The following is a 27233-nucleotide window of genomic DNA, read 5'->3' as shown; positions in this document are numbered from 1 at the left end:
CAGTCCGGCGGGCCCCTCACCGCTCCGCCTGCGCTCCCTTCCCCTGGAAGCCGTGCAAAGAAGTGGCTGGCAGAGATACTTGTTCACCGTCTTCGTTGTCATAGATGGTGTGTTAGAGTGCTAAAGGAAAGCGAAACTGCTCCAATCCGTTGATACAAAGAAAGCCAACGTGTAGCTGGAGACAAAAATGAGCAAAGGGCAAACCAGCAACAACATGAAACCGTGCAGTTGCAGGGGTGTTCATTGCCTAAAAGCCAAAGAAAATGCTTCTGTAGACCTGCTTTTCACCAGAGCTAGGACAGATGAAAATTAAAATTTCACTTTTTTCAACAACACACCTTCTCTCATCTGTGAGCCTGTCAGAAGAGCACGACCAGCATTTATGTCAGGCTGGTGTCCGGCACCATTCAGCATGGTCTGAGTTGGATCATGTAGAAGAAGGTCTGGTGTGGACAAAAGCTAGTGTGAACATGTAAGGAATAAATAGCTTCCCTGAAACTTTCTTCCTATCCTTGTGAAGGAATGGGTCTTTGCATTGAAGTGGTTTCATGAAAGAAAATGCTCAGTGAGAAGAAATTCAGCACCCCATGTACTGAGACAGTTATTTCCTCTCTACTTGTCTTCCCTTCCACATTTTTAGCTATAAATAGGGCCCTAGCTTTCAAAGTTTGGAGTTGTCCTGATTTTCATTTGATATAGCCTCATTTTGAAAAGGATTATCTATTTAAATATCTAGTGCAGGTCCTAAGTAGTATCTGTATATTATAGAAACTATACAGTGAAAATATTCACAGAACTGTGGGACAAGTGCAATCCTTAAACTGACAAGACTTCTGTAAGACTGTATGCTTGGCCCCAGATAATCTCTTGAAGGACTTAATATGGCGTATAAAACTTGCTGTGAGTAGGCTTTTGAGTATTTCAAATGAAGAAGTCTCTATTCTGATCTCAAATACATGGATGCTCTTTGCCAAGTACCTTAAATTAATTTTCTGCACTTATAATAGATGTGACAGTGCTTTTTTTGTTCTTTGATGCACGAAGCAGCATGCATCCAAATATTTGAAATGATGACAGCAATTAAAGACTACATTTGGACTGATATGAAAGATGCCAGACTCACACACTTAACGTAAGATTTGACCTCAGTTAAAATTGCTTGGTAACATGTATCAAGTAATATGATATTTTGGTAAAAGCTTTAGAGAAAAAGCCTTAGTAAGAAATCTGTAAGTATTGCATGTCCTGATATAATGGGAATTTTTAAATGGTTTCAATGGATCAATTGTATCTGAGATACTATATATACCAGATAAACGGCATGCTGCCACTCAATATTACTTAAAGAATCCATAATTACTAAGTATTTCCTCCCAGTATTTTTTATTTGTGCATATGTAGAGAATAATTTAAAATGCCCAGGCCTTAAAAAAGGGTTATCAAAACAATAATACTGTGGTGTTTGTAGTGCTGAATAATATATAAGGTAATGATCAATAGTCCCTTACAGGGAATACTTTTCATCTTTGCATTACCTTGGCTATAAATTTTCCCTATTGGCTTCAAATTGTGCTATGTTAGATCTATGTGATTCATGCCTGCTATTGATTAGTGCACAACTATTTTGTGGGAGATGCCAAATTAATTGTTAAAAAAAGCCACCAAAGTGCTTTTTTATTGGCCATGTGAGGCTCAACACATACTATACTGTTATTTCAGTATTTCATGTACATATAGTTTCCAATGAGCTTTAAAAAATAGTTAACACAGTGTGCTTAGACATGAAAATTCACATAATATATTGAAAATGCTACTCTGTGCAGGACACACTTTATTTTGTGACTCAGAAAGTAGCGTAACACAGCAGCATGCTTCTGAATGTTGCTGGATCACTTCCTGTGAGATCATTACAGTCTTAGATGAGCACTCCCAAAGAGGAAGAAATTTCCATGTTTTTACACAAGATTCCTAGGTTTATGCCAGGTTTGGCCAGTAGCATCCTCACTGAAGAGGTAAGCAAATTGCAGGGAAGGCTGCCAGAAAATCCCCAAACCCTCAGAAGCAGATGAGCCAATACTCGGTACAGACACTTGCTGTACTGTGCACATGGATGCTGAACCTTGGTGATTCACAGAAGCAGTGCTTCTCTGCAGAGTATTCCTACTTCTAAGTGCACAAATGTCTGTGTAAGCTTGCTGTTATGTGCATGGGTAAACTTAATAATGTACAAACTATTACACTTAGGCGTAGGATGTTTTAATGTCTGAATTTTAGAAGAGTAAATAATAACACATCAGAGAGAATGGTTACTATCTAAACAGAAATGCATGACACTGGACTATACTAAGGATTTTCATATCTCAAGCCTCTGGAAGATCATACTGTGAGTAAACCTTTCCCTGTATTCCTGATTCATTGGTGTCTGAAAGTAGATCTTTTGGTACCATGTGTAACATTGTTTTACTTCACAATTTTGATGAAAATGTATTTTTTCAGAATTTATTTTGCATTACAAGATTCATAGGTTCCTCACTTCTGCTAATTTTGGCAATTTAAAAAGATTTTTTTTCTCTGAATGTATTATCTGTTGTGAAAATCAGTATAACTGAGCTTAAGGTATGTGTTTAGGAGTAATGAGAAAGATTGAGAGCAATCTTTTAATTTGATACATTAATGCTGTCTGCAGTGCACCATTCTAACAAAGACCCAAAGTGCTTGAAGTATTATATATTAATTTTGTCCTCATCTTCCAAACAACTCAGAAAGTGGGAAAAAAGCCTTGAAAATAGTTGCTTGGCACTCAGGGATCAGTCATATCTGGAAAAAAAAAATCTTTCAATGGAAACAATATGTACATTGTTTGCTTTTTCCTTCATTTCATAGGTATACTGGAATTTATCAGTATAGCAGTGGGCTTGGTCAGCATCCGAGGAGTCGACAGTGGACTTTACCTTGGAATGAATGAGAAAGGGGAACTGTACGGCTCGGTAAGTTCCTGCTGCCCTTGGGCAGCTCTGATCCTTACATTCTGTGGGGGAAACACTTGCTAGCTCCTACAGTCTCCCGTTGCACTATGTGTGTGTTATGTGTGAGCACTCTTTCTGCTCTAAATATCTCGCAATCTAATTCAAAATGAGACCCTGTGGGTGATGTAATGAATGTAGGAGAAGGAAAAGGTGGCAAAATCAGGAATGAGTAATAATGCAGATGAATGACAATTTAGATACAAACAATGGAGACTGATGGCCAGAGCTGGTTACTGAAGACTGAAGGATGTACTATAAGATTTGTAAATGTCTCCTGTAGAAACCTAAATTGAGACAAGTGTATTCCTTTTGTGTGTAGGCAGAGAGCTTTCTAGGAATTGACAGCATATGTAGATGAGAAAATGAGAAACAGGAGTGTGACAAAAGTTATAAAAAGTATAGGAATGAGGGCAAGAGTCTTGGTGGTCTTGTCCTGAAAGTTTCACAGGTGCTCCCTGAGGGATGGCAGCAGGAGTGAGTAACGGGTGTGAGGGAGGAGTAAAACTTGGTATTTCAGATGTGGGAGTTTGCCAGCCTACCTGCAGCTGATGGGTGACTGTTCTTGGCAACATGGGCTGTCTTCCATCAGAACAAAGAGAGAGAGAGAGAGAGAGTGTATGTGTTGTGTGCACGTGCATGTGTCTGTATGACGTGGCTCTTACCTGGGAATATTCGAGGCATCTGATGTACAATGGGGTTCATACCCTGGGTAGATCGTGGGCAGGTGCATCTGGAATTTGGCAGGTAACTCCCCAGATGGTAGAAGGCAACTTCTTCTAGCAGTAAAATATCAATCTTCAAAGTTTACAAGGAATAGAGAAGCAGGTTTTTTGAGGAAGAGGATGGCAGGTTTGAAGAGTAAGCAAATGTCTGAAGTGAAGCTGTGCATTCACTGGAGTTCATTAAAAGCAGAGAAGTGACAGCAGCCAACTGATAGTGTAAATATTGCAGAGAAACACTCAAAAAGAAGTTAAAGTGATAGAGAAGGGCTTTGAATGTAGTTGAAGATAGCTGTGTCACAGTGGACTAGCAGTACCAGGGAAAAGGGCAGGGATGGCAATGAGAGTAGGAGAAAACATGAGGTGGTGGTGGTGAGTGGGCAGGTGAAAACAGAAGGAGTAAGAGGGAAGTCCATCTTCCATGTATATTATCCATGTAGGAGTGTGAGCAAGTGAAACCAGGAAAGTCCAGCAAAAGTGTTTTTGTAAGGGTGTCTAGGTTCACTGATTTCTTTCTGGTAAAATTTTGTGTGTGAGAGAGGAAAAGGATTACCTTCTGAGCAAAGAGCAGGATAGGTGAGGAAGCCAGAAGATATAGATAATGACAGTGTGTGTGGGAGGCAGAAAAAGAGGTGGTAGAATGAGGGGCAAGGCTGGGATGGAGAATGTGTGGACACAGGAGAAGGGAAGATGCCAAGACGGTGAGAGCCTGTGAGTGGGAAAGGCCAAAGAAAAGGGATTTAGCATAAATGTCAATATGGAGGAGTTAAAGTTTGGAGGGATGGAGAGGGAATGAAAAAAGGAATGGATGCAATGACAGATATAAACAAGTTGCCTGTGAGGAGTAAGTTGTCATAAATCACAATCCTTGTGCAGCTGATGAATGTGATAAAGAACTAGCGGAGTACATGAGTACATCAGGTTCAGTTAGGCAGCAAAAAGGCAGAACAACAACAGTAATATGAATCAGTAATGTTGATAATCATCAGTAAGAGTAATCGTTAAAACATATAAACATAGTGAATCAGTTGGTCTGCATAATTCTGAGAAAGGAAATGTGTTTATTGATAAAGCTTAAATGCATAGACTTGGGGAAGCAAATGTTACATCACTTTTCTGTGCAATTTATGTTTTGTATTTGCAATATGTTTGACTGTCGGAGTGAATTACTCGAGACATTGTTTCCTGAAGAAATGTGCACAAGAGATGTTTACAAAGATGTAAATTACTAAGCTCACTGCATTTATAAAATAGTTGTTCCATGAACAGCAGTTCTAAAGGAGCCTGCATTCTTAAGGGGTTGTGTCTCATAGTATAAGATGTGGGTCTCTCTGAACTTCAGTCCCTGCAGTAGCACAAATTTCTCAGCCTTTTGTATTTCATGTATGGAGAAAGAGACAGTATTAGCTGTCTGTGCTCACCAGGCTGTCAGTTTGCAGGGATTACACAGTTCACCACTCCCAAGTGGGACGTGCAAATGATTTCTCTTCTTTACCCTGACTCTGATTAGTTGCAAAACTGATAGGAACTTAATAAAGACCTTTGCCTCCTGATTGAAACTGGTTGACAAGCTAAGGAAGGAGAGACAAGCAGGCAAATGGATGTACAGTATAATTAGATAACCTCCTTTTCCTCAGAAATGACACTAAAAATATGAAGCCATTCATAATGGAGAACTGGAAATCTATGAGGCTAGAATGCAAAGTTCAGGTTAAAATCTGATGGATGATACATCTTATTGTCAGTCTCCAGAGATGGGACATACTAAAGAGTGATGGTAATTGAATTACATTACTTCCAATGAAATATAACCTCTAATGGCTACTCAGTGTGATGATGCTTTAAAGCCTTGTCAACACTAGCAATCCTAGTGCCTATATTTCAGCAACTGTCAGCTCTCTTAGAAACACTGAGATAAGCAGGCCTTGGAGCAGATTTCTGTGTAGAATTGGCTGGACATTTTTAAGTGACAGTGTTTTGCTTTTGGTTTTGGTCAAAAAATGCAGTTAATTGAAAATGAAGTTCTCTGATGGGAATAAATATTGCATTTTGAACCAGAAGCAAGGCACAATCCAGCACAGAATTATCTCTCTGGCAAAGTAGAAGATCAGTTTAAGTGAGATTAGTTTTGAGACTGATGTGTGGTAGACTGTGAAAAAATTAAATCAATTTTTCACCTGCATTAGGCAGAACAATCTCTTCAGCTGAACTGTTCTGTAGCACCAGTAAGTTGCTCTTGTGCTGCTGTGCTGGGAGGTGTGATGCCTTATCCCTCTGTCATGGTTTCTTCCCTAAGGGCTGTAAATAGCATCAGCTTTGTCACAGAGCAGGTACCCTTATGACACTGTAGCTCTGTTTCCTAAGGTGAGAAAACCATTTCCCACAGACAACTAAATAGCAGCCTCAGAAATACTTGGTCTTGCTCTACGTCAGCATTGTGGATCTAAGTAGGTGCTTAGATTCACAGCTTGTGAGGCATGCAGTATTTGACACTATTGGAAACGATGCCCTGTGTCTGACACCATCATATTTATATTGAAATTACTGCATGAAAAATACATTAGGCGTGAATCAAATCAGTGACCTAAAGGACTTCTATCCTTCTATATTTATGTTTGAAACATTTGACACAGGAAGATCTTTCCCAGCATATTTGTGGTGGCACTGGAATTGGGACATATGGCAAAGCAGAGCAGCCAGGATGGGTGATCGCTGCCAGTTTTCATGAGAGATGACAGCAAAGGCAGTTTCAGCATATCTTGATCCAGACATGTTCCTCTTAGCCTTCTCAAAGTTCTGCTCTCCTCATAGATTAGCTGCCTAACAAACTCTTCCCAACTTCCCGCTCTTACAGGGGGCAGTTCCTACTTCATTTTCTGGTCAGAAGAGCACAGTGACTCTCATGCTGCTTTCAGGCAGATGTGTAACATAATGTGGCTGTTCTCAAATTCCTCCTCATGCCATGGATTTAGCCAGGGAAAGCTGAAAATACATGCACATAGTACTGCAGAGAAACCAGTGGTAGCCACCTAACAATGACTTGGAGCCTGGTTAGTGCCAGCAGCTTTCCCTCCTGTCTCATCTGTCCCCGCTTTCCCTTTACCTTGCCTTTCCCTGGCAGTCTGCAGCTATGACTCATCATGTTTCACAGCAGCTACTGTGCTTGTCTCTGGAAAGGAGGAAAAATTCAAACTACAGATAGGACCCAAAGGGTGTTATGACAAGACATGAAGACCTTTTCCTTCCCAAGTGCCAAACAGCTCTTGCCAACACGTCTGGCAAGAATATTAGCAATTGTGTCTTAACTGTGTTCCTCAGGCCATGCCATGGAGGGAGGGAGGGAGGGAGGTCTTTCTGATCAGTCCCAAGACCTTCGTGTTTTTGTGGGCTGTCCCCATTGTCATGCTGCCCTTGGGAATATTAACAGCTGGCTCCCATGTGGCAGGCTGTGATGTGTCCCCACATCACAGGGTGCCTGTCGTTCCCACTTCAGGCTGTCCTCTGAGGAAGTTCTGTGCTACCTCAAGCACAGACCAGGCAGGAACATGGGACACCCTTGCCTCAGCTGCCCTGGTTATCTTGGGCTATTCTGCAGTAGAGGGCTGTGCTGCATCTGACTGCTGGCAGCCCTTCCACACTGATCTCCGATGGACATGCACCTGCCCCATTCCTCTTCTCAGACTAGGTATAAAGAAAAATCCTTTTGTGGTGAGGGTGGTGAGGCGCAGGAACAGGTTACCAAGAGATGCTGTAGATGCCCCGTCGGTAAAAACATTCGAAGTCAGGTTGGGCAGGGCTCTGAGCAACCTGATGCAGTTGGAGATGCTCATTGCAAGGGGGTTGGACTAAATGAGATTTAAAGGTCCTTTTCAACCCAAATCGTTCTATGTAATGCAGGTGCCTTTGTTGCTCCTTGTGCCCTTGGCAGCCAGCAAAAGACAGCTCAGGTTGGATGCTCAGGAGGAATATTGGTAGTTGGAAGATCTGGAGCAGCTACCAGGAAAGCTGTGTAGGTGGGAGGAGGAAGGCAGGAGTGGAGATGGTGGAGTTGTTGAGGAAAGGGGAAAGAGTGCTTGGAAGGAGAGCTCAAGGGCGTGTACAAAGAAAAGCTTCATTTGCTCACAGAGCAGCTAGGACAGGGCAAAAGAGTCCAGATCAGGAGCCAGGGAGGGAAGTTCCACACCTCTGGGTTTCAGACTTTCAGGGTGTGTGCTGCAAGGTGAGATGTAGGAATGCTTTTAACAGGGTAATAAATTGGTGTCCTTCAAAAAGTGAACTGAAAGCTTGATCTGGGAGACTAAACTTGCCTTTTGCTCCTAAAACACTAGGGAGAGGGTGGAGGAGGAGGAGAGAGGGAGAGAGAGAGTACCGTCCTTGAAGAAACATGTTTTCCCAGTAAGAGTGCAGGGAGGTGACGATATGGCTCTTTATTGTCCCAGCAGGGCTGCACCTGCAGTGTTTTATGCTTTTGTTTGGGTCCCCACAGTCCTGAAAGGGCTATGAAGCTACAAAGACTGGTGAACAGAAATTTTTCTGACAAAAAAGGGACAATTTGTCATAGTTCACTGAAAATTGCTTGGTGTAGGCAAGGATTTCTTTGGCTACATTCTAAAAATATCTTTTATGTTCCTGTGCAAATAAAGGAAGGGAATTGTTCAGCCCTTCAAATGGTAGGTCAAGGTGCACGGAAACAACATGAAGAAAAACGCAGGTTGAAAGTGCATGTTGGGAACAGCATTTGGGCCAAGTATATGATTACTACAGGTATGTAAGAACTGGATAAATAAATAAATTACCCTCCAGTACCATCATACTTTCCTTTTAAATACCTCTGATATGAAGCAGTTCCATATGTTTCTGATTGACTTTTTAAAAATAATAATCTGGATTACCTGTTCATTATTTTCCAGTCAGGTGCCATGGTTGATATGAGCCTGGAAATAGGACAGTTTCAGTGCACAATTTTTGGAAGGAGAATTAAAAGCAATTTCCTTGAGTGAGGGCAGAGACTTCTAGGCTGCGAGTGGTCAAATCTCAGGAGGAATAATGGCTGCGGCACCAGGTTTAACACCCTTCTGCCTGTGTTTTTATTATTACTTACAATAATAAGATGCCTTCTAGGAAATGGTATAAATGGAGAGACAGAGGATGATTACTATGGCAGCTGACTCACAAGGAGTGCTCAGGCTTTCTGCACGAGCATCTTTGCTCAGGAAAACCTGTCACTCCCATGAACAAAAACCCGATGGTGTCTTTTACTGATGACAGTGACTTGTGTCTCCCTGGGTAAATCTGCTTTAAGCAGGAGACTGCAAGAAGCAGGCCTGTAGTTAATTTGATGGGCAAACTCAGAGATCTGAAGAGGCCCAGTTCAAAAAGGTGATTAGGGCTCTGAACATGAAGGAAACTTGAAATTTTGTCAGAGATGCAGAAATCCTGTGGAAATGGTGTCCCAGCAAGGGTGAAACTGCATGCAAGGAGTTGGAGACTAATAGGCTGTAAGTGCTTGGCAGAGGGTCTGCAGAGAATGGGAGAAGGGCAGGTTGCAGAAACACTTGTGTCTTAGAGATGTAGAAGCATGGGAATAAAATGGAAATTGCTTCAATAAAGCTGATTTGGGCCCTGAAATGTGTACTGAAAGTTTTACAAGGGGAAAACTTTTTAAGCTATATACCCGGAAAGGGAACAGAAATCTTTACCAACATGGTGTATTCAGATGGGAGTGTAAATGCAATACAGTCTGAATGTGGATGCTAACTGGGCTAGCCCTGTTTCTGATAGACTCCTTTGGGGCTAACATGGGTCTGGGGAGCTCCCTGTTGTGGGATGAGCAAAGGGAGAAGGGGCAGCCAACATTGCTACTGAAAGAAGTGGCTATTTTCCCTCCAACCATCCCCTCCCTTTTGCTGGCACAAGTGTTTCTTTGCTGCCTGGGGAATTGAAGCAGGAAACTGGAAAACAAATCTGGCCAAGCAAAAGGGCTTCAGCCATGGCAGTTCCCTCCCAGGTCACTGGAAGGTGCAGCACAAAGGTAGGAGCAAGCCCCAGGTGAGGGAGTGTTTGCTCCCTCTGGGGCAGTGCAGGTGTTTTCCAGCCTCGAGTGTGGGTGTACCTCTGGCTACGTGGTTTGTGTTTGGCTGGAGGGCTATCAGTCTGACTTGGGATGTGCTTGGGGCATTAGGAGCATGCTTTTAAATGAAGGAGTAGAGGGGGACCTGGAAGTACATGCAAGATGAGTTTACTGAAGCAGGATGAATAGTTTCAGGCAAGCCTAGTATTTTATTTTTGGTAGGAATTTCTTTTTCTAGAAATGGGAAATTGTGCTGATCTGCAGGCCTGTGTTAGGGATGACCCACAGAAGAGAGCGCTTGTTACAGTGGGTAGAATGTTAGTAGAAGATTTGTATGATAGATGGTGAAAACTCTGAAGAGAAGACAGCAATGGGGAGTGCTGAAAGGTATTAGACTGGAATGAAGCTATTAGTGGAGATTTTATGGATTGTTCCTTGGACTGGTTTTATTCCCTGGTTTTATTAGGGACATTAAACATCTCATCATAAAAAGGTAGTGGTGTGTTATTGAAATTTTTTGCAAAGCTGGGAAGTATTTCCAGCACAGGAGGCAACCTCACAGAGGGGCCTTGGTGACCTAAAGGGCCTAAAATGTTTACATGTGAGGCTCAGGGAGAGCTCTGTCAGTGACACTGCATACAGCACTAGGAGGATCCAGTCTGAATGCAAAATGCAATTGGTCACTGTGTTAAAGAAGATGAATTGAAACCAAAAACAGGTGCAGAAAGGGCTTACTGGGATAACCAGAGGGATAAAAATACTATCAAATGATAGACTCTGAAGATCTTGACTTACTTAGCCTGCAGAATGAAAAGCAAGAGGGTACACTCTTGCTCTCTGCAAATACCTTGAGGTGTAACACCAGGGAGGGGAAAAAAAGTCCTAGAAATAGAGTACAAGAATGAATTGGCTTGAATGAGTCACAAGAAAGCTTAGGCTGGTTAAAGAGGAAGATTGAGATTGTGAGGAAGTGGGATTCTGAGCTGGCCAGAGGGATTTTTACAGGGAGGTGGGAGATGAGACATAAATACTTTCTCTGCACTGTACAGTGGGAAACAGCTTTGTGACTGTGGACATTTCTTTTGTGGTGGATATAGGTCTGAGAAAAGTTCTTGAGTTACCTCATCTACTTCACCCTTGTAGATAGCTTCTCTCAGAATTTGGATGGGCAGCCTTGCTGAAAGCTGGGTACTGTTAAAGGGTGTTCCCCACAGGTACCAGCGTGGGGAATGAGAGCAGAAACTGCAACCTGCTCAGCAAGGTGTGAAGGACTGTGTAGAAAAAAAAAGTATTTTGAGATGTGGGTACTGGTGTAGGAAGAACTGATGGGTCAATACATAGACTTGACACAGGTAGTATGGGAGAAACCTCGGTGAGAAACTGCAACTATTATGGTTGTTTTTAAACTATGGCTTTGGTCTTTTTAAAATCAGAATTTCATAACACATCACCAAAGAGGGACACTTACCAATCGTGTCCTGCAAGATAGATACTACACTTTTCCTCAGGTTTTTGATCTTCCTCAGAGGACTTAATTTCAAATGCTTACTAGGTTTGAAGATAATTTTGTATGGGAGAAAACCCTCAGTGATCTCCTTGCCTTAGTCTGAAATTCTAAGCTGATCTTGGATTCTCACTACATGCCTGGGACAGGAAGGTATTAGAGTATCCTCTGTATAAATTATGTGTGTGTGTATATGCATATATATATATTTATATATACATATGTTTATGTGTGTGTATATGTATAGATATATACAGCTAAGCTTTGGTAAAGCAAGATCCTACTCAAACCTTAGTTTAATGATTTGCTTTTCCCTAACTAAAGATGTCTGAAATTTTGTGTTCTCATGAAAACAGGAGACTAGAGGTGCTGCTTCAGGAGGCAGCCAATGTGACCTTGCAGAAAGCCCTTCCAGAAAGGGCAGTTCTGGTTCCCTCCTTGTGCTGCATGCTTCTGTTTTCTTCTGTGCTCCAACACTGGCACTCATCTGACTTGTCAGTAGGTCAGCTTAGGCATATAAAGCCACAGAAAAAAGTTTAGCTTCCTGAACTGGCTTGCTGCCTGTTTGGGCAAGCACTAAGGCTCAGTGGGGGACTCAGGTGCAGTGTGGGATGAGAGGAGGGTTGAGCACCACGCTTTTGACAGCAGGGAGTTGTTAAAATGGCACAACTGCATTGCAAACCCAAATCCTATCCAGCAAGCACGAGTGGGACATATTCAGATTCTTTTCTTTGCATTTGTGTAGCTCCCTGTCACTGCAGCCCTGAGCGTTTTGGGAGCTGGCTGTGCAACCATACAGAGGTGTGAAAAGCTTCAGTGTCTTTGGTTGATCTGAGAATACTGTGTTGAAGTGACATGCTAAAAGCATCAGCAGCAGTGACACACTGAGATGTGCTTGGGGATTATTCGCTGCATCAGATAAAGATCTGATGTGCTCTGTTTCTGATTCAGGAGCCAGTGGGATGTGAACGTGGCACTCTCTCCCACTTTACCATTCATCATTTTCAAAGACAGAGTAGAAAAAGTCTGCCCTGTGGGGACTTCATTAGGAATTTTGACTAGGTTGAGATTTGCTTTGCAGTTTGAATGTGCATAGGCTGATTTGGTGATGTGCAGTAACGTGGTTCATTTGTGTTGCATTCAAAAAGCTTAAGAATTAAAGCTTGTTATAGTGCAAATCCATATTTCCCCTCTCTATAGAGCCCTTTTGTTTCTTTTTCATTCCTTTTATACTGGCAGATATCTGCTGCTACTTTTGATTTGAAGATAAGGTTTTATATTTGTGTTCCACAGGCTGCTGCTGAGGTAAAACTTGTGTTCTGGTGCGGATGCTACATACTTTTGGGGTCTGTCCCAGGCTGTGCATCTTTAATTTGCTAAACTTTGCTCTTCAAATTTAACACATTTATAGAGGCAACTGTGACTCGAGAAATTTTGACTTGACTCTATTATGGTTGAAATACCATGGCCTTCAGTGGAATCAGGATTGGACCTGCTCCTGTAAAACCACCAATTAGTTTTATGGTTGTGTCAGCAGATCTCAATCAAGATAAGAGCTGTATTGTATTCATCATTTTAAAAACCTAAATCTAGACAGGGTTCCTGCCTATGAGAGTCTGCAATCTAGAGACAGTCTTCTAACATGTAATCTTACTTTTTCATAACAAGGGGGATTTTGGCCTGCTGATGCCTTTGTCAGGACAGCATATACTGTATAATCTGAACTCAGGACAGGAAAGTTATTGGCAAAGATTTCAGGAAAACCTTTTGATTCATTTTAGAATGTACAAATGTTGTAAAGTTTAAACAAAATAGGAATTTTTAAAAAAAACTTTAAAAATCTGAATTATTTGGAAGATCCATGTTTGCAGGTACCCAGGAGACCAACAGCCTGGTCTTTGAGCTCTTCAGTCACTAGTTCTGTTGAAGTTGTTATTATATATCTTTTGGGTTTTTGCAGACAGAATGACAATGTCTTTCATCAAAGCTGAAATTAACTGCATGACTAAAGTTTTAGCCATTGAAAGACAGGCCCACCGGTGTGCATGTGAGGAGTAGGGGTCTCGTGGAGCAGCAGAGCCACCTGATTTCCTTTAGTGTTTCCCAAAGGCTGGGTCAGCCATATCACTGACAACATAAGTCATGGCATAGCAACACCAAAGATGTGTGGATTTTCTGAGAAATATTAAGGAAATACTTTTTATTCTACTCAGAAAGTGAGATACTAAAAATTGTATATCTAAATCCATGACATTATGGTGGGATTGCCACTGGGAAAAGAATGGGGGAAGTGTCCAAAAAGTCATCCCTGGAGAGACTGCTTATGAGAAGTGTCACAAGGTATTTCAAAGCCAGTGTGCACATGCACATTATTTACATGCCCTTAAATTGAGTTACTTTAGCAGAAGAGGAAACGTGACATCTTTCCTTCAGCAGCCGCTGTTTGTAATGCTGGCCTTCCTTCCTGTCCAAAAAAGGTGGCAAATTAAAACAGCCTCATTTTTAAACAATTTAAACTGAATATGCAATTGAGTCCTGCTAGGTAAAGATCGTAGTGTGCCAATCCTTTGCTGTAGTGCCCACCAAAGCACTGTAGTTTTTAAAATTTCTGTCAAACTTGCTGGTTTCCAAGACTTTAGTGGACATGCGGCATTTCAGTGAGGATCTTTCCAAAACGTGATAGCTTATGATGCTGTGTTTGTTTGATGACCAGAATGTCATCCAGAATGACAATGTGATCAGTAATGTCCTTGTCCTCTGAGCTAGTACCTAGCTAGTAGCTTTGCAAAAAATCAATACCAAAATTTAGAGACAGCCTTTTGTTCATCAGTCCTTGACCAAATCATCTTGCTGAAAGAATAAAACATTAATTACTTTTATAATATACATTTACATCACTACATATGTATAATGATTATTTGGTCCCCACGGCAAAGTGTTTTATGAAGGGTCCTGAGCACTCTGCACATCTTTTTCTGATGGCACCTTGTAGCTGACAGATAATGTACTTCTTTAATGATGGATAAATCCATTTTGTGGGGTATTCACTGAATGTAGAGACTCATGCAGATTAAGTACTTTTTATCTCTCACTTTAAAATATATTTCAGCATGTGAGTTTAGCACGCTTAAGCAGCACATTCTTCTAAAGGGGGTCTATCTTTCCTTTAAACCTGTGTTCTGTGCTTAGAGAACCACAAAACAAGGGAAGAAAAACACTTTGTTCCATCTAAGCTGGATTTAAGGAAAGCAGGTTTTATTTAAAAATCTCCATCCAGTTAAAACCTTAACTGGTACTCAGGCTAAAGATTGTGTGTAGCTGTAGAGTAGCAGCCCTGGTTTGACATACAGGTTGTCTTTTGATAGAAGAGAATTTGCGGAGTGGGGAGCTGGGGGAGGTCAAGTTACAGCTTTCAGTAAATCTGAGCATGCCTGAAATGGTTCTTTTAGTGTCTTAAAATATTTTCTGCCTTTTTATCATTGCAAGGCTGATCCACATTCCATTTAAGCTGATGGGAACTCTTCTCCCATCTTCCTTAAAAATTGGCTCTGGCCCCTGTATCAGATTGCATACCACCTTGCTTTCTGATTCCTGGAAGGGTTCAGCCAAGCGTTATGAATTAGATGCTTTGATAACATTGATGACTGCAGCTCTTTATTGTGCCAAGAGAATAAAAAATAAAATAGAGGTCAGAAATGTGACTAGTAAATGACACAGTGTGGGCCTGGTCCTGCTGGCGTGGAAGGGAGGGGAACAGACCTGCTTGTTTATTTGTTTTCTAAGAGTTGACTTTGTCCTGGTCCTGTTCCCTGTTGTGGTGTCAGGAAGGAAGCTTGTCAGCTTCCAGAGAAAAGACACTGTGACAGCTTATGTGGCCTGAGATCTGTCCCTGGAGTTTTGTCATGACTTCCAACAGCATCATGAGCAGATCCTGGGTGTTTAGGTGAAAATGAGTTTTTACCTCATGCACTTGGCTGAGCAGCTATAAACCGAGCCTTTATGAACATGAAGCATGGCTGTTGATGGGCAGCCTACGCTGGCAGATGAGAGCTCAGGCACAGTGGGGTTGCCCATCCCATAATGATTTCATGTCCAGGGAGGGCATGCTTAAAGCTTGACAGATGCTGCAAACTTGAAACCTCAAAGGAGAGGATATCAGTAAAACCAAGAGCTGTGGAGCTGGCAGTGGCAAAAATGGGTGGAGGCCTAATTGGCATCTCACCGTCATGTCAGAAGAGCTCTTTAAACAGCCCTGGGACAGCATAGTGCTGTATGCCAGTCTGGTCCCTCCAGAGAAGGTCCAGATAGCGTGGAGAGCAAGGGAGTGGGAGAAGAGCAGCAGCGGGGCAAAGGGGTGAAGCACTGAAATCCCTCCTGCACTGACAGTGTCCCGGGATTTTACTGTTGATGCTGGAGTCTGCTTGCTTTGTTCAGGAGACTCTGCTTTTCTGCTGTCTGCATCAGGATGTGGAAGTACCACAGTGTCTGTATCTACGTATGTATTGTGGCTTTTGGCAATCATGATCCCAAGGGGGTCAAGTTCTGCTGGGTCTTGGGATCTTTACAAGCTTTTTGTATGAAAGATACTAATCTTTAAACACCATCATAACTGCTCCATGGCAGCAGCACAGAACTGTTACACTTGATTTTTATTTTGTAAGTGGCTATTGATGTATAATAAAAACTTTATACAAATTAACTAAGAGGTTTAGGGGAAGAAAGTAAGATGAATACCGCATGTACTCTGTGAGAGTACAAGGTGACCTCAGGTAGGGAGAATGCAATTGCCTAACTGTGGTTTTGCCAGGACACCTTGCCTGATTTCCCTCATCTAATTTCACGTGCTGTGAAATATGAAATTTGTATGAGTGGCAGCATTGGTGCCTGTTTGCTTGTCTCTCCTCCGGCCTTGAAGGGTTTCCTGCTGTCTGTCAAAAAGGCTTTTGGAGAACTACTGACACAAACACAAAAAACCAGTCAGCTAGTCCTCTTGGCAGACCCTTTTTTCCTCCATATATTTTTCATGTTTTGTCAAATTATCAAACAAAGCATTCTGAAAAGACTCTGCTCGGAGAAACTCATCAAAGAAAGCTCTGTGACACTTACCAAGTCAGACACACAGTGTACAGGGCTTGACTCACACTGTGGTCTCATTTGGAAAAGAAAGTGGTGCTGCTTGGACACTGGTATTTGGCTTCTCATTGTGGCTGGAGGTGGTTCACCCAGCCAGAGACTAACAGGCTTAGCATGAGAGTACAGAAAACACCACAGCAAATGCTAAACTAGACCTTTATTTATGACAGCTCTGGATGAGTGTTAATTATTAGCTGAACATAGTCTGTTCTAGAGGCTGTTTGCATTACAGCATGGGAAGGGCCAATGGCATGTAAAATGTGTGTGTTGGTAGGCAGAACAGCAAAGCAAACTGCTTCAGAAGAGAACAGGGCTTTTCTTTGTTTCTCTTCACTATATATGCAGTTTTTAGTAATGCCATGTAGCCATAATGAGGGATTTGCATGAAATTATTTAGGAGATTATATATTTAAACAAGATTTTTATTAAGACAGGGTAGATTAACAAGGTATTAGTGTGCAGCAGGTATATAGGAAGTGCTGACTACATCAAATATATCTCTTGTTAATGGTTGTTTGGACTTCTGGATTAGGTGTTTTCCTGTTTCTATTGAATCAGTGTAGCAGTTTGCAAAAGGGAAAACTGTACATGGCATAAAACAGAATAGTTTACTTGGCATGAAAGGTATTTGTTGTGATTTTAGGAATGATGGTCTGAAGAGGGTTTCTTTTGGCGGGTTTCGAAATAAAATGGAGTTTTAGCTCCATAGGGTTATTTAAAAGAAAGAAGGAGTATTGATATGTTTTATACAGGACCCTGTACTGTTCTTTCAGCTACCAAGCAGCACAAATGTCTTACATTCTTTAGAGTCATGAAACCATTCTCTGAGCAGTGTACATGTGTTTTATTTTTCTACTTATTTACAGTTAACTACTTCACATGGATAGCTATTTTAAAACAAGCTAGCAAAATTTTCGTTGTGATGGCTGTAACTATGCATTTTATTAATTTAGAATCTGACTTTTAATCAATCAGCCTGGAAATAGGATAACATAATTATTTTCCTCCCTTGTTAGATGGTGGAGAATGTAGAAAGGGAAAGGGGTCCTGGGCTTGCTATCACCGACCAGGCATTAGCAGATTTCTGAATTAAATATGTCTCAGAGTTTTGTCTTTGCGGTATGCGCATTTTTGTACAATTCAATTATTTGAACATTCTGAGCTAAATAACAGGGTAAAAAAACAAACAGGTGAAGTGTAGAAATGTAGCAAAATGAAAATCAATCACTTTGTGGTTGAATACTCTATGAACAGTCCTCACAGAAAACAAGTGGAATGCAGTGCAACATCTGATTTATATAATTTTGAGGTCACCTCCTTATTTGGCCCTGAATTAAATGATTTCAACAAGGCAGGCAGCCTCCCCTTTCACAGGAATGCAGGTTACTTTCCATAGCTGTTCCAGTTGGGTATGTTTGGTATTTGTGTCAGCTTTCGACAAAGATGTCCAGCAACTTTAATTATGGTGCAAGGAAATATTTGCACTGGACAACTGATAGAGAAGTCAGTTGCTAGAATAAAAGCTGTATTGTAGGGCTAAATCTTGCTCTTCAAATGTACATAGAGGGACTTTCTAAAAGTCAAAGCCAGAAGGAGAAATGTGGTCAGGAAACACCATATCCTTTCTATACTGGGAGAGTTGGTTTTCAGCAAGACTTTCCCATCCTAAGATGGTGAGACAAGAGGGTGGTGTTGGCAGGATGGCTCAGCCTCACCCCTGTGTTATGCTCATTTCTGGCTTGAATAATGACATGCATACTTAAATGTGACTGTAAGGTAGTAATGTTACATAGGGCTGTGGTGGTACCTGGTTTAGGAGTAGACTTGGCAGTGTTAGTTTAATGGTTGGACCCAAGGATCTTAAAGGTCTTTTCCAACCCAAAGGATTCTGTGATTCTACATAAATTACTATCCTGGTGTATGCCGATTTCTGTCTCTCTTGGTACTAGATGAGACATTATTGTAAGGATCTCCCAGGGCATGGGGAGAAGGATGATATGGGATTTTAGTGTCCCACATTACTTATAGGATCTGATCCAGAGTCACCAACACTGATTTACTCCAGTGGTGTCTGACCACAACCAGAATTTCTAGGTCTCCTAGAAGGAAAAGGTTTGAATGTATAAAGAAATTATTTAATTTCATTTCTTTGAAAGGGTGATTGTTAATGTCCCTACCCATCTGGTCCCACATCCTGATTGCTCTGTCAAGTTCACGTTGAAGTATTTTCATCATGTTTATATGTGAATTTCAGAGAATTTTGAAGAAGGACAAAGGAGATGTAGCTGTCTTGTAAGTGAATAGAGAGCTAAAACAGGATAAGCTTGTAAAATGAAGATTGAATTTGTGAGCTTGAAATCCATTTAACTCATCCAGAGCGCAGTACAATGCAAACCACCTGATCCAGGGTCCAGTTATGTGCGCCACAGCACTGCCATGATCCACCAAACCTGCCAGATAAAGAGAGGCTATTTTAACGTTTCTCCTTCAGGGCATGGGGAAGTACTGTTCTTGCAAAGATAGAAATTTATGATGATGCTAAAAAAAAATGCAGATGAAGTGAATAATTAATGAATTCACGACAGGACTGAAATATCTTCCTAAAATGCTTCTATTTTTAGCAGGGAGTTCTGCAGTGCTTTTCATGTGATCCTATTGCCTTCTGAGAGCAGGAAAACAATTTAAATTAGTTTCTCTTTCCCCATGGACCTATACAGACCCAGTATATAATACCCCTTGGCATCTGCTTCTGCCTTAAAACAAACACAGATGATTTTAAACCTCATGAAAATAAAACACTAATGAAATCTATACTTAATCTTCACTGCAGCTGAATACCTTTTATAATAGTTTGTACTTTTGAGGCTATACAAGGGGAATACTGCAATGGGTGTAACTGGCAGCTGCTGCTGGTCTGGTAATGCTCAATGTGGCTGCGGATTTGAGCTGGCAAAGGACATGGAGGCAATTACCAAGAGGAGGTTGCAGGGTATGGCCCATAGATAAGGTTTTAATGTGAACAGGTTTGTGCTTCTTTTGCCTATAACCTGAAGAGAGTATTGCTGTTTGAACTACTTTAAACTAAAAATGTCATAGTCAGAAATGCCTCTAAAATAAGCTGTCATATCCTCAAAGGGATACGGTCACTGCCATAGTGAATTTTCAGGTGTTTAACACGTGAAACCTGGTCCTGTCTGGGATTTCTCCTTCCTGAGTGGTAATGAGATACCCAGTGCCCATTAAAGGGGAAGTCAGTAGCAGCTTACTTGCTGCCTTTCTTGCCTACTGGAGTTGCCAGAGATTTAATTTAGAAGAAACCTCCAAATCCCAAACCTTTAGGAGTTAGGGAGGGCCTGAGGAGGGCTCTGTCTTCGCAGCTCAATTCCCAGTTTGTACAGGTGCAGAGGGGTGCTGGCTTCTTTTCCCCATTTGCATGGGGTTTGTTTCCCCCACTGGGGGGCTTCTGTAAGGTGTGTGGGGTGCTCCTTGGACCTGGATGGTTCCCAGTCCTGATGGGCTGCAGAGCTCTGCCCTGGGAGCAGAGTGCTTGCCACACAACACAGCAGTGAAATATCTGGGCCGAAGCACATTGGTTTGGGAAAGGGTTGTGAGCTGAGTCTCAAGCAGCAGAGGTGGCCCCAAAGGCACCTGCAGCCTCAGGGCAAGCTGCAGGCTTTGGTGATGGTGGACCTTGGGAAGCTCCTGAGTTAAGTCATGGAGGGTGGTTTCTTAGGGGTGCTTGAGCTGTGGGACCTTAGCTGTGTTCAGGCACAATTTTATAGCTTAGGTGCCATACATACTTTGCTGCATCTGGGCCTTGGTCTCAGTTTTCCCTTCTCTGTACATCTATATAAAAGGACTGTTTTAAGATTTAATGTCTGTAAAACACATGCATTGTATGGAGCTTTGTAATAATTATAAATTGATCCTCAGCTGGAAGCTGGGTGTGATTAATGTGAGTGCTATTGAAATGAAAACTTGTTATGAAAAAATATACTGAATTATCACTATTTTTTTTCTTGTGCCAGGTGAAAAGACTATTTTCAGGCTTATTTTCCCCAGCTTTCTATCAGCTCTCCCATGCTAGAGCTCTTCTTTCCAGTGTTTTTGCTCAGTCATTTGTGCGAGTCCTTCCTAAAATGAATCTGATTATCAGGTGGCTGCATTTTAAGCACTCTATTAAGCAATTTTTAAAAAACAATTTTAAGCAATCTATTTAGACGAAAAGGATGTAGAAGGCAACACAGACTGAAGAAGTGGGTGTGCTGGAAGGAACAGGAAGGAGTGGGATTCTGTGGTGGCAGGGGGATCTGATGAATGGTTGATGTCCTCAGTGGGTCCCGTCAGTAGGGCAGGACACAAGGACAACCCTGGCAGTGCAAGCCTGGAGGGCTTTTCCTCAGGGCTTCATGTCAGCACACGGTGTTCATGTCCCTGTTTGAAGCTCTCTTGGGTTGTGACTTTGTGATACAAATAATAAATCAAATGAAGGGTAGCAGATTGTATGTTTTTAAATTAAAGAAATGCATTGAGTTTCATTGACTGCAATGAAAAGATACAGAGACTTTAAGACTGTAAATTTTATTGCAGCCCTGCAAACTGGTTCTGGTTTCCTTTATTTAGATCTGTTTGTTTGAATGCCTGCACTCATGATTGAAAAAATTAGTTATAGAAGTCCAGTAAGGTCTTGTGAGCTGCTTGGGAACAATCAGAAATAAAAAGTATCTGTTTTCAGCTTTGTTGCTGCTGTTTTGATTTGGGCAATGAGGCTTTGGGGAAAATAATTTTTCTTCACATAGGGTTATCCACCCTTGTGACTGCCTCCTGAAATACCCAGCAGTACAGTTTACATAGCTAAAACTGTTTACATAGCTAAAACTGGAAGTATTGAAATAGTTAATTCTGCAATTTAGCAAGGAGGTACCAGTTTCAAGCCATTAAAAAAGTAATTCTTTAATAAAAAGTAGCTTATTTTAGTGGCTATCTCCTTACTGCTCTTTCTTTTCTTTCCACAGGAAAAATTAACCCAGGAGTGTGTATTCAGAGAGCAATTTGAAGAAAACTGGTATAACACATATTCATCAAATCTATATAAACATGTGGACACTGGAAGACGATACTACGTTGCGTTAAATAAAGATGGGACTCCAAGAGAAGGGACTAGGACTAAACGGCATCAAAAATTTACACATTTTTTACCTAGACCAGTGGACCCTGAGAAAGTACCGGAGCTATATAAGGATATTTTAAGCCAAAGTTGACAAAGACAATTCACTTGAGCCCTTAAAAAGTAACCACTATAAAGGTTTCATGCGGTGGGTTCTTATTGATTAGCTGTGTCATCACATCAGCTCCACTGTTGCCAAACTTTGTCGCATGCATAATGTATGATGGAGGCTTGGATGGAACATGCTGATTTTGTTCTGCACTTAAAGGTTTGTCCTCCTGGAGGAGAGCCTATGCCCACTCGCTTGATTTAGTACGAGAGGGAGCGCGAGAGAGTGAGTGCGAGAGAGAGAGAGAAAGGGAGAGGATGAATGGGAGTGAGAGCGCGAGAGAGAGGAACCAAGGGGAGGAGGAGGGTGAGGAGGAGGAGGAGGAAGGCCTGATGCATGCTGGGGAATAGACACGCTTTTAAATTTTTGATCAGTTGTACTTCGTCATATATCAGCATAGCTGCCATACTTCGATTCATCAGGATTTTTGGCTGGTGGCCTGCTCAAGTGTACGCTGCATTTACAAAGGCATGGAGGGTGCAGTCTTACTTAAACAAGAGACTTTTCAGTTAATCGCTCTCTGGGTCTCACCCCACTGAGTTTAAAGCAAAGACCTCTTAGTAAAAAAAAATAAAAATAAAAAGTTAAATTTATTTATAGAAATTCCAAAGGCAACATTTTATTTATTTTATATATTTATTTATTATATAGAGTTTATTTTTAATGAAATATGTACAGGCCAGATAGGCATTTTGGAAGCTTTAGGCTCTGTAAGCATTAAAATGGCAAAGGCCACTATGAACCTGTGGTAAATTCATGCAAGTAAATATAAAGGTGCATGGATAAAAAAAAAAGCCAACAATAAAAAGGTAATAATAATAATAAATTCTAGTGACCCTCATGTACTAAAGGCGACAATCTCTTTTGTGCCCGTATTATTGTACAAGTATGCACACCACTCATGACACTGAATCCTCACTCTTCTGACTGCTTGTTTCATAGCTTACCCCAGAGGATTAAAGAGAAAACTGGGTCTTCAACTTTTTTTTATGTGTCTGTAATATTTCCTCTCTGATAAAGTGACTTCTTACATCATTGTAAATTTCACAGCTGTGGAAAATATAGGGGTTGGAATATATTCTACTTGTTAAAACCTATTGCAGATTATACCAAAGCTAAATGATGAGTATGCTATTATTTTTTTTTCCTAAAGAGAATGCCAGAAACAACATAAGTAACACCAACAACAATTATACTAATTTTAACAAAGAACACATAAATATTTCAGAGGGCAAGAACCAGGTTAACAGGATCACTCTTGTAAACATGTTTATTTGTGCACTTGACTATCTACTATGAAATTATACAAGTTCCATAGGGGTCATTGTAATATCTTTTATGGAAAATTGCTTTCAGTGTGAACTGTCATAATACATGATATTAGCACCCTTCCTAAAGTAAAACTTGCAAAATGAAACTAATAAATCTCTATCAATAATGACAATGAGGGGGACAGTATTAGACTTATTTTTATTGTTTTCCCTAAAGTATGTTCAAATATTCATGAACCCCAAGGTGAGGAAACAGTATCTAATACTTAAGGGTATGTAGCATTTTATGATAAGCACACAAACATATTGATTAGCAGTTACCATTTGGAAATTAACCCTCAGGAACAGGCGTTTTTTTCCCTAATACTCTGAAGAAACAAAAAAAAGGAGAAAAAAATCATGTTAAGGTCCATATGACAAATGCATTTTGTAGTTGTTTTATCCCTTAGGATTTGAATGCAGTGCCATTAAGTTGAGTGTAGCCTTCGCCACTGGATATGTTGGGAGCAGGGCTGGTCCTGACACCCTGGCTGTCTTCAAACGCATGGGGGCTGAGCGCAGATGTGCTTTGGAGGAGAGATGTAAAAGGTTGTAGCCTACTTGTAATTAAGAAATTTTTGAGCTAAAGCACTCTTGTTCCTCTGATTTATATTATTTGAAACTTAATTCTGTTCTGGAATAACCTCTGGCTCGGTGTCCTGAACAAATGTTCCCTTTCTGTACTGAAGCAGGTAGGAGGAGCCATGTCTCAACTGGCAGTATCAGTAATCTTAAATGGAACATGGCATTTTGTTGTAATTGTTTATGAATGATAAAATACATAAATTACATTAGTTGATTTGAAGGATACTTGTCTAGGGACTGTTATTGCCTGGGAATTTACAGCCTTGAGCTGCAGCCCACGCATTTGTCTCCCACCCTTTGGGGCTGCTGAGGGTCAGTCGGGTGCCGGATCATTTGTGTGGGCGAGGCAAAGACCGTAGGGGAAGAAAAGGTGCTTCTGAGCAGGACTAGGGCTCATTGCTCTGTGTTAAAGGGATCAACCCCACCACGAGGAGGGGAAGTTACAACTCTCTCCTGTTTCAGTAAATCTGACATACACCAGGAAATTATTTGCAAAGGTTAAAATTACTGTGAGTCGAGGCCGCAATACTAGGCCACAGTTAAAGTCTTAATGTTAAATTGACTTGGGTTTTTAGTCATAGGCTAATCATTATTACTAGTTAACACGTTTCATTTAATTTATTTTTTTTTTTGTATTTTTCTAAAGAAAGGATTAAACTTGAGAAAAATGTTATGAGTTTATGGCAGTCCTTATAAATAAACTGTAACCGATTTACTCGAATAACCCGTAATGGTGTGTAAATACTGACTTTATGTAAATATAGAAACATGTAATTTAACTTAGGCATTATTGCAAGACTGGAAGGCTCAGGAGCTGGCAGTTTGCCACTCCCTGCAGGTTCACTGGGTCAAATTTGGCCTGTTTCGGGTAGTGAACAACAGATTCTGTTCAGTCCCTTGTGTAAAATGAGCTATTTCTGTTTGTTTTCTGGCGGGGGATGGGCAAAACCATCGTCACCTGGGTGCTGCTTAGCTCCTTTGCCAAGGCGTGAAGTGGTACGGATGCCCTCCTGCTCCTTATGTGATCCTGCTAAAACAGGGCTGCAGAGAGCTGACACGGCAAAGCAGTGAGGCTTGCCTGCCTCTCCTCCTGTGCTGTGGACAAACAGAAGTCTTCATTTTCTTGTGCTGTCCATCTGGCACCTTTCTCGAGCACTAAAATTCACTCGAAGACAAACCTGAGGGAAAAAGAAAAGAACAACTGGTGTTATTTACTTGATATTCTGTAATGGTGTGTAAATACATACAGAATTCTGTAATTTGTATAAATATATTGCTATAGAATTTTGAAAATTGGTATTATTTGCTTGATGTCCCTTCAGAGCATTTTCTTATAACTGTGCACATGTGTAATAATGGGATGGCAAAGAGATATCCTTGCTTATTCCTAGAAAGGATGTGAGAATATTCCAGGAAGCCAAAAATCATCAGTATTTTCTATGCCTTTTTGCTAATTTGGAAAAGAGCAGGGAAATGTCTTTTTGGCAAAAATTGTATTAGCATTTCACCTGAAGCAGACCTCTCTGGGCAAGAAGCACAGCCCAAAAGATGATGGAGATCCAGACCAGTGTTAGAGTATGGGCTGGTTTGGAGCTGCATTCGGTAATGTGTAAGGCAGCACTCCCAAATGTAAGTGGGGTGAATGAAACCTGGCAGAACTGGGCAGTGCAAAGAGAAAAATCCTAGGAAAATTGCCTTAAGTTACTACCAGTCAGTGCAGGACTCAAACTGCCTGCCAACTGGATGGGAAAAAAGAAGTGAGTCTTTCATAAATGACAGGGTAGAAGATGTGGAGGCTGCAGATGCGACTCTGGCCTTAAAAATCAAGCATTTCTGTCGTCCCCCTGAAAATAAGATAAGTGTGAGTTTAATAAATATACAAATAGGAGGGAGCTGAAGACATGCTTCCGAGGCAGTTTCTTTGTATACAGAATATGACAGGAGGTAAAAGAAGATGCTTCTGTAGCTTGTCTTTCACAGTCACTAGCTTATACTCTGCTCTGCTTCTTGTATCAAGTAAAGAAGTGACTGTAAGGTCCAGCTCTGTTACTCATGATTATAGGAGTAGAAGCGGATGGGCTGTGAGCCACACTGAATACCTTTCCACGTGAGCTCCTGTCCCAGCTAGTGAATTCTTACAAGGTCCCCATGAGATACACTAGCAAACCTCGAGATATGACCAGGCTCCTTACAACTGCAGTTTGTTTTGTAAAAATTGAGAGGTTCCAGAGTCTTTGAAATTTTGATGAAAATCTTGGAAACTCAGCCCCCTACTCATGTAGCTGTATAAGTGCAGGCAGCTGTATTTGTAGGTAATCTGTGAAAAGAAGTAACCAACAACGTCATCCTCAATATTTTATTCCACATGGCCCATCGTTTACTGATCTGAGAATAAAACCAGAAGACTTCTGTTTTCCAAAATTTTATCTCTGTTCTTATACTGTTAGAGCTCTCCATCGATTGTTCACAAGGCAGTTCTGTCCTGCCTTGATGTTATCTTTCACCTTACCATAACACTACAAGGTGGTTTTGCTCTCCTGGCCCCAAGGAAGTACCAGTAATAAAAACTCATCTCCTCCTGTCAAGAAGCTGCAACAGCCTGCCCTAGAGTTGGTTCCTGAACACTTTGGCCTTGTGAAGTGTGCAGGCCACAGATAACTGGCACCTTAAATTTAGGTCTCAAAAAATGTATCCATCAAGGATAAGAAAGACAACTAGTGATTATAAACAAAAAATGCTATTGCACAAGGTGTCTTGCCAGCTCAGATGCCAGAAGTTTGAAAGCAGAAAATTGATGTTCTGGTAATTTTAAGTGAGAATAATAATCAAATTCCACCTGCAAAGTCATTTATAAAATCCAGTCTTTCTGCTTTTTTCCTCTCACGGTTTTATATCTTTAATAACTTGTGTGAGTGTTTTCTTCTACCCAATAATATTGAAAAAGAGTCTTCTATTTTTCATTCATGATTTCTGAAGTCCAGCTGCCTTTTTATAATTTTTCAGAGTTATTCTGGTCTGAACCTTGGGGCAGGAAAATTGCCATGTGATTGTGGGTTAGGATAGAGGATCACATGCATTGCAAAGCTGCTGCTCTTGTCCTCAGAGTAGCTGTTACAGTCCATAGGATGACTTTGTCTTACCATAGCTATTACATCGAGGGCAACAATGTTAATTGTACCTTAATACGTTGTATATTGTTATTATTATAGGAGAGACCTTTCCAAATGATCCTCAAGTCATGCCAGCTTTATTAAACCTGCATCTGTTGCTTGAACACCCTCTCACAAATATCCTGTCACAGAGAGCTGTGTATAAAATAAATTTTAGCTCTTATTGTTTAGTGCTGCAAAAGGGATTTCACTTTATAGCAAAAAAAAATAACCAAACCTGAAAACCCAACCCCCTTTTCTTAAGGTTGAGGGAAGTTATTTTTATGTGCACTACTCACAAGTAGCAGCTACATAGTCAAAAGAATTCTGGAATTAGACTGAACTGTCAAAATGTTTCTCACATTTCTGTTTTCTTGAGAAATCACAGGCCGTCAAATTATAGTCATATGCAAAATATGCCCTGTAGATTTTTTTCATGTCCAGAGGGTCTGGATTTATGT

General features: G+C 41.0%; 1 protein-coding gene across 1 annotated transcript in view; it reads left to right on the top strand.

Moving 5' to 3' along the window:
- FGF9 (fibroblast growth factor 9) overlaps window positions 1-24916 on the top strand; it is a 30008-nt gene extending 5092 nt beyond the window's left edge. The window contains exons 3-4 of the mRNA XM_008630981.2: window positions 2884-2987; window positions 21468-24916. Coding sequence (XP_008629203.2) covers window positions 2884-2987; window positions 21468-21713 — 350 coding nt within the window. The 3' untranslated portion in view covers window positions 21714-24916. The remainder of the gene's footprint in view (window positions 1-2883; window positions 2988-21467) is intronic.
- The last annotated feature ends 2317 nt before the right edge of the window (window positions 24917-27233 follow it).

The sequence above is a fragment of the Corvus brachyrhynchos genome, unplaced genomic scaffold, assembly GCF_000691975.1.
Source record: "Corvus brachyrhynchos isolate BGI_N302 unplaced genomic scaffold, ASM69197v1 scaffold363, whole genome shotgun sequence".
In the NCBI taxonomy this organism is placed as follows: Eukaryota; Metazoa; Chordata; class Aves; order Passeriformes; family Corvidae; genus Corvus; species Corvus brachyrhynchos.
The sequence above is the reverse complement of the archived record's forward strand: the minus strand, read 5'-3'. Positions and strand labels throughout refer to the sequence as shown.